This window comes from Miscanthus floridulus, chromosome 10 (genome assembly GCF_019320115.1).
Source record: "Miscanthus floridulus cultivar M001 chromosome 10, ASM1932011v1, whole genome shotgun sequence".
Lineage (NCBI taxonomy): Eukaryota > Viridiplantae > Streptophyta > Magnoliopsida > Poales > Poaceae > Miscanthus > Miscanthus floridulus.
The window spans coordinates 148,111-160,647 of record NC_089589.1 but is presented as its reverse complement, the minus strand read 5'-3'; the positions used below and the strand labels follow the sequence as shown (position 1 = coordinate 160,647).

The 12,537-nt window shown below is 48.2% G+C and overlaps 1 protein-coding gene across 1 annotated transcript; it reads left to right on the top strand.

Annotated features, from left to right (window-relative positions):
• Positions 1–3,192: 3,192 nt before the first annotated feature.
• LOC136487292 (uncharacterized) lies at positions 3,193–3,825 on the top strand. Its single transcript, XM_066484434.1, has one exon. It carries the CDS (start codon positions 3,193–3,195, stop codon positions 3,823–3,825), a length of 633 nt encoding a protein of 210 aa, XP_066340531.1.
• Positions 3,826–12,537: the final 8,712 nt, after the last annotated feature.

The window sequence follows — 12,537 nt, the reverse complement described above, 5'->3', positions numbered from 1 at the left end:
TGAATATCACTTGATCATCATCCTTCTTGGATACAACAACTTCCTTCTCGGTAAACAAGCATTGGAAGCCAAGATCACACAATTGTCCAACGGATAGCAAGTTGAAGCTCAATGAAGCAACATATAGCACATTTGAGATAGAATGGTCATTTGATATTGCCACTTTGCCCAATCCTTTAACCTTGCCCTTTGAATTATCTCCAAATGTGATTCTTTCTTATCCATCTACTTCTTCATCTAGTGAGGTGAACATACGAGGATCACCGGTCATATGTTGTGTGCAACCACTATCAATAACCCAATGACTTTCACCAGTCTTGTAGTTCACCTACACACAAGAGATCAAGCTTTAGGAACCCAAACTTGTTGAGGGCCCTTTACCTTCTCAACAAGTGACTTTGCAACCCAAATTTTCTTAGGCCTATTCTTATTTGGAGGTCCTAAGAACATGACTTTCACCTTTCCACTAGAATCCTTTCTAAGCATGTAATGAGTATTGAAGGCAAAAGGTCTAGCATGCTTGTGCAAGGGTTGTGGTGGTGGAGTTTTGCACTCATGGGCAAAGTGACCTTCTTGTCCACACTCAAAACACTTCTTTGTCTTTGGCCTTTGTTGTTGTTGAGCTTGAGCCTTCTTCTCTTTGTTTGCCAAGTACCCAATACCACTTCTATCCATCTTCATGACAGTGTTCATAAGTAGCTCACTTTGAAGATGCTTGCCTCTTGTGAACTTGCTCAATCCAACCTTGAGGTGCTCTTTCTCCAACTTGAGCTTATTGTTCTCTTCCTTGAGAGCATCATTGTTTTTCTCTTCCTTGAGCTTCTTGTTCTCTTCTTTGAGCTTTTCATTCTCAAGGATCAAACCATCATCATGAACAAGAGTTTCTAGCACTATAGACTTGGTGGTTGTGAGCACTTCAAGATCTTTCTTGAGCTTTTCATTGTCATTCTTGAGCTTGACAAACTCATCATAATCATCGGCCTCAACCACTTGCTTGCCCTTGCTACTAGAACTTTGCTCAATGCTCTCAATGATCAAATCATCACATGATGTAGCTATATCAATCTTAACAACATCGTTAGTAGCATCATGTGGCTCATTGGATAAGAATTCTTGAGCAATAACAAGATTATAATGATTGATCTTTAGAGTTGTATATTCTTCTTTTAGCTTGTTGTGGCTAGTGATGAGCTCATTGTGTATCCTCTCAAGTTTATCATGTTTATCTTTAAGCTCTTTCTTAGAAGATTTGAGCTCCTTGAGTTTGGATGATATAGCATCATTTGCTTCTCTAAGCTCAACACTAGCCTTTTCCGTTATATCACATTTTGCTAAAAGTGAATCATTTTTAGCTTCTAGCTTTTCATTCTTAGCTCTACTTTTTCTAATGATCTTAGTGTATTAATTTAGCAATTTAACAAGATCATCATAAGAAGGTGATTCATATTCATCATCATCACTATCGCTATCATCATTGCTAGCATGTTCATCACCACTACTATCATCATTTGATACCTTGCGATCACCCTTGGCCATAAGGCATAGGTGTAGAGGATGATGGCGGTGGTGGCGGTGAAGATGATGAAGAGTCAATAACAATGGCAGCCACCTTCTCATTGTCACTATCATCATCGGATGAGCAACTAGATGAATCAATGTCCGTGAGCCAATCACCGATGATGTATGCCTTTCCACTTTTCTTCTTCTTGTGGAAGTCCTTCTTCTTGCCATCTCTCTTCTTGTATGGCTTGTTTTTCTTCTTCTCATCTTCTTCTTCATTACTTGAGTCATCTTTCTTGCCCTTGTACTTGTTCTTGAACTTGTCTTTCTTGGGCTTGGTGTATTGGTGTGCTAGATGACCAAGTTCTCCACAATTGTAGCAATCCATCTCCGAGATTGGCTTCCTTCTAGAGCTTGTGAAGAACTTCTTCTTCTTGCCATCGAACTTGATGCCACTCTTGTTGAGCTTCTTTAGCATCTTGGCAGTTCTTTTCGCCATGAGAGCAAGACTTGCATCATCAACTTCATCATCACTTGAACTCTCATACTCAAATCTTGCTTTGCCCTTCTCTTGGCTAGCTTTGAATGCTAAGTCCTTGTCTTTCTTCTTGGTAGAGGATGAGCCATCTTGTGGTGTGATGTGCATGTACATCTCATGATGCTTCCAAGACCGTGAAGATTGGGGCTCACCTTGACCCCAAATAGGAAAGTGCGCTCGTCTCCTTCCTACGTGCCAACACCGATGTGTTTGCTTGGAAACCTGCAGACATGTCGGGGGTACCATGGGAGAAGACCGAGCACTCCTTGAATGTCTCGCCGACCGCTAAACCGATCAAGCAGAAACTTCACCGATTCACGCTAGACAAGAAGGAGGCTATTAGGGTAGAAATAAAATGGCTCTTAGCTGCTGGGTTCATAAAAGAAGTGTATCATCCAGATTGGTTAGCAAACCCTGTTCTTGTTCGAAAAAAGAATAAAGAATGGAGAATGTGTGTTGATTATACTGATCTTAACAAACACTGCCCTAAAGACCCCTTCGGCTTGCCTCAGATAGACGAGGTTGTAGACTCTACCACCGGCTACGAACTACTCTCTTTTCTTGACTGTTACTCCAGCTATCATCATATCTCCCTCAAGGAAGAAGACCAGATAAAGACATCGTTCATTACACCTTTCGGAGCATACTGCTACAAAACTATGTCCTTCGGACTCAAGAACGCTGGGGCTACCTATCAAAGGGCCATTCAGATGTGCCTCGACCAGCAAATCGCCCGCAACGTCAAATCATACATCGATGATGTGGTCATCAAAACCAAGACAGCCGACAACCTTATCGCCGACCACGAAGAAACCTTCACCAATCTGAACAAGTACCGATGGAAGCTGAACCCTTCAAAGTGCATCTTTGGAGTTCCATCCGGTATACTGCTGGGCTACATCATCAGTGCTTGAGGCATCGAGCCTAATCCTGACAAGGTCTCCGCCATCACCAATATGAAACGGCCAACATGTGTCAAGGATATACAAAAGCTTACAGGTTGCATGGCTGCTTTAAGCCGCTTCATATCACGCCTCGGCGAAAAAGGACTACCTTTCTTTAAGCTCCACAAGGCCTCCGAGCACTTTTCTTGGTCGGAGGAGGTAGACTCAGCTTTTGAGCAGCTCAAGTTGTTCTTAACAAAACCTCCGATCATGACAGCGCCACGGCTAGATGAAACTCTGCTGATCTACATCGCTGCCACTTCTCGCGTCGTCAGCACGGCTATTGTCATCGAAAACGAAGAGTCCAGGCACGCCTACAAGGTGCAATGCCTGGTATACTTCATCAACGAGGTGCTTAATGAGCCCAAAACTCGCTACCCTCAGGTACAGAAGCTGTTATACGCAATTCTGATTACATCACGAAAGCTCCGACACTACTTCGAGTATTACAAGATCGATGTGGTTACTGAGTTCCCTCTGGGGGACATTCTTCACAACAAAGAGGCCAATGGCCGCATCATTAAGTGGGCTATTGAGCTTGGCACTTACTCCATTGAATTCAAAAGCAGACCTACCATTAAGTCACAGGCGTTTGCTGATTTTGTCGTTGAGTGGACCGAGATCCAAGAACCCATTGCCGCCACTTGCCCTGAACACTGGGTGATGTATTTTGACGGCGCCCTTAACATCAGTGGTGCCAGCACGGGCATTCTATTCATTACGCCGACCAAAGATAAGCTCTGCTATGTCCTCCAGATACAGTTTCTGGCCTCCAACAACGCCATGGAATACGAAGCATGTCTCCATGGTCTACGAATAGCTATCGAGCTCGGCTTCAAATGACTTATGGTCTACGGGGACTCCACGCTGGTTATCAACCAGCTCAACAAAGACTGGTCCTATTCTAGTGAGAAGATGGACGCATACTGCGCCGAAATCAGGAAGCTTGAAGGGAAGTTCTACGGTATCGAGTACCACCACGTGGTACGAGATCAAAATCAACCAGCCGACCACCTCTCAAAAATAGGTTCGTCTCGTGTCCCGATTCCCCCAGGGGTTTTTGTGCAAGATCTCCTGGTGCCATGCATTAAAGAAGAAAAGGAAGTTGAGGAGGTTCCCCTGCCGAGTAGTTGGTACTTGCGGTGCCTTCGTCGGTCGCCGATTGGAGGGAGCAGTTCATCAAGTACCTCACCAACTCTAAAGTACCCGCCGACAAGACCGACACTGAATGACTAATCTACCGAAGTAAGCACTACGCGTTGGTAGACGGTAACTTGATGAGGAAGAGTGCCAAGGAAGGGATATTGCAGAAGTGCATCCCTCAAGACGAAGGAGTGAAGTTGCTTCACGAAATTCATTCTGGTTCCTATGGCAATCGCGCGGCCTCAAGAAACTTGGTTGGTAAAGCTTTTTGAGCTGGCTTCTACTAGCCCACGGCCATCTCCGACGTAGAAGACCTCATCCGGTGCTATGAAGGATGTCAGTTCTTCGCCAAGCAAATACACGTACTGGCACAGGAACTGCAGACCATCCCAGCTTCTTGGCCTTTCGCATGCTAGGGACTAGACATGATTGGGCCTTTCAAGCCAGCGCCAGGAGGTTTCCGGTATGTATACGTCGCCATTGATAAGTTCTCCAAGTGGATCGAGTACAAACCGCTCGTTTCAGCTACTGCAAAGAAAGCAGTCGACCTCTTTGAAGATATCATACACAGGTTTGGTCTCCCGAATAGCATTATCACCGACCTCGGAACCACGTTTACCAGCCATCATTTTTGGGACTTCTGTGAAGACCGGTGCATCTCCATTAAATATGTTTCCGTTGCTCATCCTAGAGCTAATGGCCAGGTTGAGCGGGCTAATGGTATGATCCTTGATGCCCTAAAAAAGAGGCTATATCAGAAAGAAGAAAAGCATCCGGGCAGATGGCTTAAAGAACTACCGGCTGTGGTCTGGGGACTATGCACTCAAGCTAGTCGTAGTACCGGTGTGTCTCCATATTTTTTGGTCTATGGCTCAGAGGCCATACTACCAGCAGATGTTGCCTTCCTAGCACCCAGGGTGGAAAATTATGTTGAAGAGCAAGCCGCGGCTGTTCGGACAGAGGACATTGACCGGGCCGAGAAAGAACGCCTGATCACCTGTGTCTGCACAGCCAAGTATCTATAAGTTCTGCGAAGGTACTATAACTGCAACGTAAAAGGTCATTCATTCACTGTCGGCGACCTCGTTCTCCGCAGAAAACAAAGGACCGAAGGGTTGCACAAGCTTTCTTCCCCTTGGTAAGGGCCCTACGTCGTCAAAGAGGTCACCCGACCAGGATCTTATCGCTTATGTAACTTAGATGGGATTGATGTTCCAAACTCATGGCACATCAAGCACCTTATACGTTTCTACCCTTGAAATGCTCCAGATATGTACTCTCCATTCCATGATGAATAAAGTTTTGGTCTCCATAATTTGTCTCCATTTTTTCCCCTTTAACTTTTGATCTCCGCGTACGGTCACCGAGCATTACAATACTCCATAACGATCTCCAAAACGCCGAACGGATTTCTCCAAAACACCGAACGATTTTTCGAAAACGCCGAACAATTTCTCCAAAACGCCGAATGATTTCTCCAAAACGCTGAACACGATTTCTCCAAAACACCGAACACGATTTCTCCAAAACCCCGACAACATTTTCTCCAAATCGACAAATCGCAGAGCATGTTTTCCATATAGCGAAAACATTCTTTGATCGGAGAGTAACATTTTTTCTTTTGTTCTCTTCGGAGAAGACCCAGTCTTCGATTTCTCCCTACATGTACTACGGGCTCCGCGCTCTACGTTATGGGTGGTCGGCTACGGTCCTTTGGTCACACCTATTTTTCCTACATGTCTACGGGCTCCGCGCTCGACGTTATGGATTATGGGTCAGCTAAGGCCGAGAGTTCAACATAGAATACATTGCTCGGGCGCCGCTTGTGTTGCCTTTATCTCTGAGTTTGTTTAACAACTGCCGACCAAAACACGTTCAGCTCTATTTTCTATGGAAAAGACTCAGCCACCAATTTTTTCCTACATGTGCCACGGGCTCTGCGCTCTACGTCATGGGTGGTCGGCTGCGGTTCCTGGGTCATGTCCGTTACTCCTACACGTGCATGGGCTCTGTGCTCGACGTTATGGACTATGGGCTGGCCAAGGCCATAGGGACCAGCAGTAGACCCACTGGTCGGATGTTAGTTGAACTATGCATAACCGCGTCTGGTTTGAAACTTCGAAGATTATTTCGCCGAATTATAAGCAAACTGTATATATTGCATATACAAGCACCTAATGACAAATATTTGATAAGTATTTGTTTCTTGCGCTTTCGCGCTTTCTAACCATACTACCAAGCTATTACAGATGATGTCTACCGAGGAGATCATTATGCTTCGCCACTACCATCATTCTCTCTGAATAGGTATATATCGCCGGCCAACTTTTTCGCCACGTCCTCCACCTCATCTTCAAGCCACTGGGTCTCCGCTTCGCTCAGCCCTTCGGCGTACCTGCCCCCTATTGCCTCCAGGTCAGTGGCTGGATAGTGGGATCGGACAACAGCAAGGGCGTGGGTAGCGGTAGAAACAACAGCGTCACGGTTGAAGCTCTTAAAGCTTTCCCACGCCATCTTGCATCTTTCGATGATAATATCCGGGTGAGGTGGCCTGCCATCGAGATGAGGAGCAGTTTCCGGTTCGATGCAGTTGAGCACTGGTTTTATTCTGATAACTACGCCGTCAAATTTGTTCCTCTGGGTACGGGCGTCTTGCTCCAACACATCGAATTGTGCCTTGACCCTCCGATGGTAGTTTGCATGTATTTTGAAGTTCCATCAGGGAAGACATTAACCTCAGTAGAAAACCCAACCATGGGGTACTCACCATCCAGCTCCTTGGTCAGTTTGTTCGCTCGCTCTGTCTCCTTTGTTTTCTCCTCCCGAAGTTGCTCGAGGGCCTGGCGCAGTTGACCGAGCTCCATGTCTTGTTCTACAAATGCGTCATTCATCAACAAAAGTAATCGTATCCAACTATGTGAGGCATTTTTGTGGATCGAACGTACCTCTCTTCTCCTCAGAGACTTTTTGTAGATTTTCCAATTGCTCGAAAGCATCTTTAAGTTGTGTAGAGGCAATGATCAGCTGCTCAGACTTGCTCTGAAGTTGTTCTTTCGCAGTCGCCAGTTGTCTAGATAGGACCCCCTTCTGGTATTCTAGGTCCCGCGTGTTGGACTCGGCAAGGTCTCGCTCGCGCTAGGCCCTTTGAATATTCTTCTCTAAAAGGTTCATCGCCTCCTTGAGTTTTTTGTTCTCCTCAATGAGGGGCTCCATCCTCTTAATCAACTGGTAATGGTGCTCGGCAGTTCGAGTTATCCCCTGGAAATGCACAATGACAATGACAGAAGGAAACAAACAATGACAACAAAGAATTTTCAGGATTCAGTATCAACCTCGATTTGTTTTACTACTCCGCCGAGGGCAGATTTCAGCCTCCTCATTTCTCTAGGGGTGTCCTCTTCCTCGATAACTACCACTTCATCACCGCGCTTGCGAAGGATCCAGACGGATTGGGTTCGAGGCTCATCACGAACGATCTTCTCGATCTCGTCCTCCTCTTCTACAGCAGTAGGACTCACTGTAGGGGGGCTCTATGGCCGGACAGTGGGTCCGAGCATGACTTGCGACCACTCAGGGGGCACCGTTAGCTCCTCGAATACCCCTGGTCTCGCCGACCTAGACTCTGCTGCCCCGCTGGCAACTACAGTTCAGCTCCTGAGGGTCTGACGCTATCCGACGTTGCTTCGGGCATTGTTGCCGAGCCGGCCTCTACTGATGTCGGTCCCTCACCGTCTCCAGTTCCACCTACAGTGTTGTTGTTTGTTCCGCCGATCGCCGAGCACTGGGGGACCCTGACACGGGGGCGGCAGGCGCTACCTCTGCCTCGGGATCAGCTTGAGACTGCTTATCAGTCTGGGTGGGTGACTTCGGATCCTCCATGTGCCTTGTGCTGCGTCAGAACATTTGGTTAATCGCCCAAAAAATAGAGATCAAATAGCAAAACAATAATAATGCGAGGTTACTTACCGTTTGGTCTGTCGGTGTGCTTTTTTGAATCGGCGAGGTCTGTTCGAGCCCTCGGGTGCGGCTGTGGGGTCGACCTCCGTAGCATCGGGTGGAGGTCTGTCCTCCTCTACAGTTGGCCTCTGCTCCGCTTGTTGTTCTGGTGTTTGCTCCGCCTATACCATCGGGTTTAGCCCCGTCTAATGCTCGGGGACTCCCGTCGCTTGCTGCTCGGGGACTTCGTCGCTTCCCCTTGGTCGCTCCTCCATGCGTGTTCTACGTGAAGTTGTTTGCACGCTTGGGGGAGGAGGAACTGTATTGTCATCGTCGTCAGACCACTCCATCACCACGGCCCTCCACGGACAGCTAGTCTGGTCGCCGCCTAGTGATATACCGCCCGGTTTGTGGGGAACGGTCGTCGCCGTCTTCCTCTTCTTCCGGGCCGGCTCGTCTGCCGCTGCCCGCTTTCCCCGAGATTTCTCTGATAACGGGGGGGGGGGACGCGCCGTATGATCAACATCCGAATCTCTGGATTCTGATGAGATACCGACAGAACTTTCTTCAGGGTGTTCTGTTGGTCGGGCTTCCACCGATGGCGGCCATTCAGCTCTCGGCACATCAGAAAAATATACTGCTCTGTCCTGCGAATGGATCTTTGCATAAGTAAGTCAGTTCCTTGCTTGGCGAATCGACAATTGAAAAATGCAGGGCAAGATTGTTACCTGAGGAGGCGAGTTAGTACAGTTGAAGGTCTTCGTTTCTTTCGGCCAGCTAAATGAGGCGCTAGAGGTGAACAGTTCTGTGGCGTGGCATATTACTTCTTTCCTTGACAGCCGTTCAGGTCTCTCCCGGGTTCCATCGTCATCGCCCTTATAGTCAAAAGCAGGGTAGGCCCTTTCCTTGCAAGGCTGGACACGACTTACTATGAAGCTTGCTGCCACAAGTTCACCTCTCAACTCCACCCTTTGAATCAAGTCAAGGAGCTCCTTCACTTGCTCCATATCGACACTCCTTGGTCTCTTCGACCAGCTTCTTTGGTTCTCCGGGGTATGGTGGACGTCGCAGCGGACGGCCGGGTGGTTCTGTTTCATGTAAAACCACTTGGCATTCCACCCTTTCAAGGAAGTGTTTAGTGGTACGCTAATATAATCGCTGGCCATTCTGTCCTAGAGCTACAGATATACGCCGCCGACCACCTTGGAGCCGCTGTCGCCTTTCTTCTTTAACCAAAATAAATGTCTAAAGAGGTTGAAGTGCGGCAGAATCCCAAGAAATGCCTCACAGAAGTGAATAAAGATCGAGATATGTAGTATAGTGTTGGGGTGGAGATTGCACAGACTGATCGACCAAAATACCAATAGATCTCGCAAGAAATGATGAACAGGGAACCCCAATACACGCCAAAAATAATCTTCAAAGACTACAACTTCATCAGTGTTAGGCATTGGAAAGGGCTCACCAATGGCTGGACGCCATCCGCCGGTGACGCGGTTAGGAAGCACGCCCGTCGTCACCATTCTTTCGAGCTCCGCTTCTCCGGTGCACGACGGCATCCATTCTTCGTCATGGCTGGCTTCGCTTCCCGCTTTCTTTGGGCTTGTTTTCTTCAGGTTCGTGGGTCTCCTCTTCTGCGCCATCGCTTAGATCTAGATACGGTCTGGCGTCGGCAGCATTTGTGGCTATGAATCTATAGGTGTGGTGGCTGAGATGGAAGATGAAATGGTGAAGTGGCAAAGGTGGGCGGTGGTACTGTTACAACGCACTTTCCCCACCTTTATAACTCAAGGGTTTTTGGGAAACCGTTCCCACGATCTGCGCCGCTGCGATTTCTCCGATGCGCCAAATGGGCCATTACATGGGCTTCCGCGCAAACCGCAGCCCACGGCGCTCATTTATCGCTGCCTTCAGTTGCTCCTCGCCTAAATATCGCCGACTTCTCCACCATTTATTGAGGCTCAGTAACTGACACTGTCTAGCTGTTACTCCTATTTTTCCTCCACGGTTGGATTACTCCTATAACTCCGCCTGCAGCTCGGGGACTGGTGGTCTTTTCCATTGGTTTTAGGTTGTTTTTCTGTTTCTGACCCTGGCACCACGTGACTGCGTCATCTACTATCAGGCTCAGGGACTAAGTGGGCACACTTTACCTTGCAGTGAATGTGTTGTGTTTCTTTTTGGGCCACGCCCGGGGACTGGCTGCCTGCTCGGCTGGTTTTCTGCTTTTCTTCTAGTTTCTGATCCTAGCACCATAAGACTACATCATCTGCTGTTAGGCTCGGGGACTAAGTGGGCACACTTCACCTCGTGGTGAGTGTACGGGATTTTTCCTCGAAGACTGCATGCCTATAGAGGAAGATTGACTCCTACAATTTTGTTCGGACTCTAAGTGGGCACACTTGGTTCACTGCGGAGAAATTTTCGATTATGTACTTGAGCTCCTTACACCCTTATGGCAAGCCATACTTGGGTCACGCTGCTCGGCGACAGGTCACACTGCTCGGCGACGGTTCACGCTGCTCGGCGATAGGTCGTGTTGCTCTGTAACGGTTCACACTGCTCGGCGACGGTTCACGCTGCTCGGTAGTTAAGCATGGTGGTTGGACCATGAGCTTGACTGCTCGGCATCATTCGCAACTACTCAGACAAGCTCAAGGCAGCGTTGCACAATGGGTACAAGGTGCTCGGGGACTAGCTGTGGGGGGGTACGACCCCGAATACCCATGGTAGACCACATGGGCTGCGCCCGTAGGGGTGGCCCAGCCCACAAGAAGAAGCCTTGCAAGGCACGACTCTGCTCAGCGCCTTCCGCAAGACATCGGGAAGATATCCTGAAGATACTACGAGATCTGTTAGGATATGTATGATCCCAAGATTCCTGTAATCAGTTATTACTTTCTGGTTATGTCTTAGATCTAACCGACTTGTAACCCTACCTCCCGGACTATATAAGGCGGGCAGGGACCCCCTCTAAAATCACGGCATATCATACGATAGCTAATACAAACCAACAGACCACAGGAGTAGGGTATTACGTCATACTAATGGCCTGAACCTGTCTAACTCGTGTGTCTCTGTTGCCTTCTTGTTCTTGATCTCGCGCTCCTCTACCGATCAATCTACCTTTGTGGGATACCCCTCGGAGGACTGCCGACAATAATCTGTCGACAACACTTGAATCTCTTTAAATCAGATCCGTTGTTGGATCTGAAGTCCGTGTCCCTTGTCGCGAAAGGAGCCCTTGTTGTTTCAATCTTCCCTTGCAATACTCCTCTGATTCTATGGTCTATGACCCCACCGTCTTCATTGCGTGTAAGTTGGTAGTAGTTGCCTGGTTAATAGCTTATGGAGCCATGACGAAACCGAGGGCCCCTGTGGAACAGCTGCCACATGGTGACGCTGCTCGGCACGCGCTGATATCGAGGTTGTTGACCAAGTACCTTTACCAAGTTATACCGCCATACCACTTTTGATACAAATATTCGGGTGTTTGAACGGGAAATCCACAACGGGTTGATGAAATAGTGTTCTCTCAAAGTAAACAAGAGGAGGTGGTTTCGGAGGAAGCATGTATGTTGCGATCTCACTTCATATAAAGGTTGGCGCATATTGTGGACAAGGAAGAGAATGAAAGAAGAACACCTGGAAAAAGTTAGCCTTGGGTAGTAGGGAGTGCTTAGAAAAGCCTGAGTGGATGTCAAGTCCCAAGCACTATGCTCAGCTCGACCATGCTACGCACGCTGGGTCGCTATCACTGCGTGCTTCGTGGACACCGTCGGTGTCGGGCCCATTAGCACCCTGTCCTCGCATGGGCGCGACATCGTGCTGCACTCGTCGTCCTCGTGCATTGTGCGCTTCTCCTTTTCTCGGCCTCTGGTCCGCTCTTGATCCTCGCCCTCGTCCCCGTACCGGACCCCCTCCCTTCTTTCTTCTTTTGGGGACACGGTCGCCCGCACGCCTCCCTCGTCGAGCGAACCCTCTCTCCTCTCCTTTATTTCCCCCTCCGCTCGCTTGCACAGGGAGAGCGCCATGGCCGACTTTATCCCCACAGCGTGAACCGATAATGTATCCCATCCATGCCGTCTCCACTTCCGGTGCGTTGCGCCCCATCTCCGTTCGCCACTATAAGACGCCCTTGGTCCTTGCTCTTCTTCTTCATCCCCATCCCTCTTGAATCCGAAGCATAGCTATGAGATCCAGTCGTCATTGTGAAACTAGGTTCGTCTGACAGAGGTGATGGTATAATCTGAGAAGAAGGGATCTGGTTTTCAAAGAAGTTCAAGTCTACCGTTGGTTAGTTTGGTCTTAGGGTTCACGATGTTTGACTTCTCAGTCTCCTGTTTCTGGATCTGTTGGTCATACGCCATGTTTTGGATAATTATTATCTTATTGTTTCTCCATTGCCCTCATCTATCCTGACTTCTGGAGTAAGCCTTGGTTGTACTAGGTTGCTCTTAACCATGTAACTTTAAA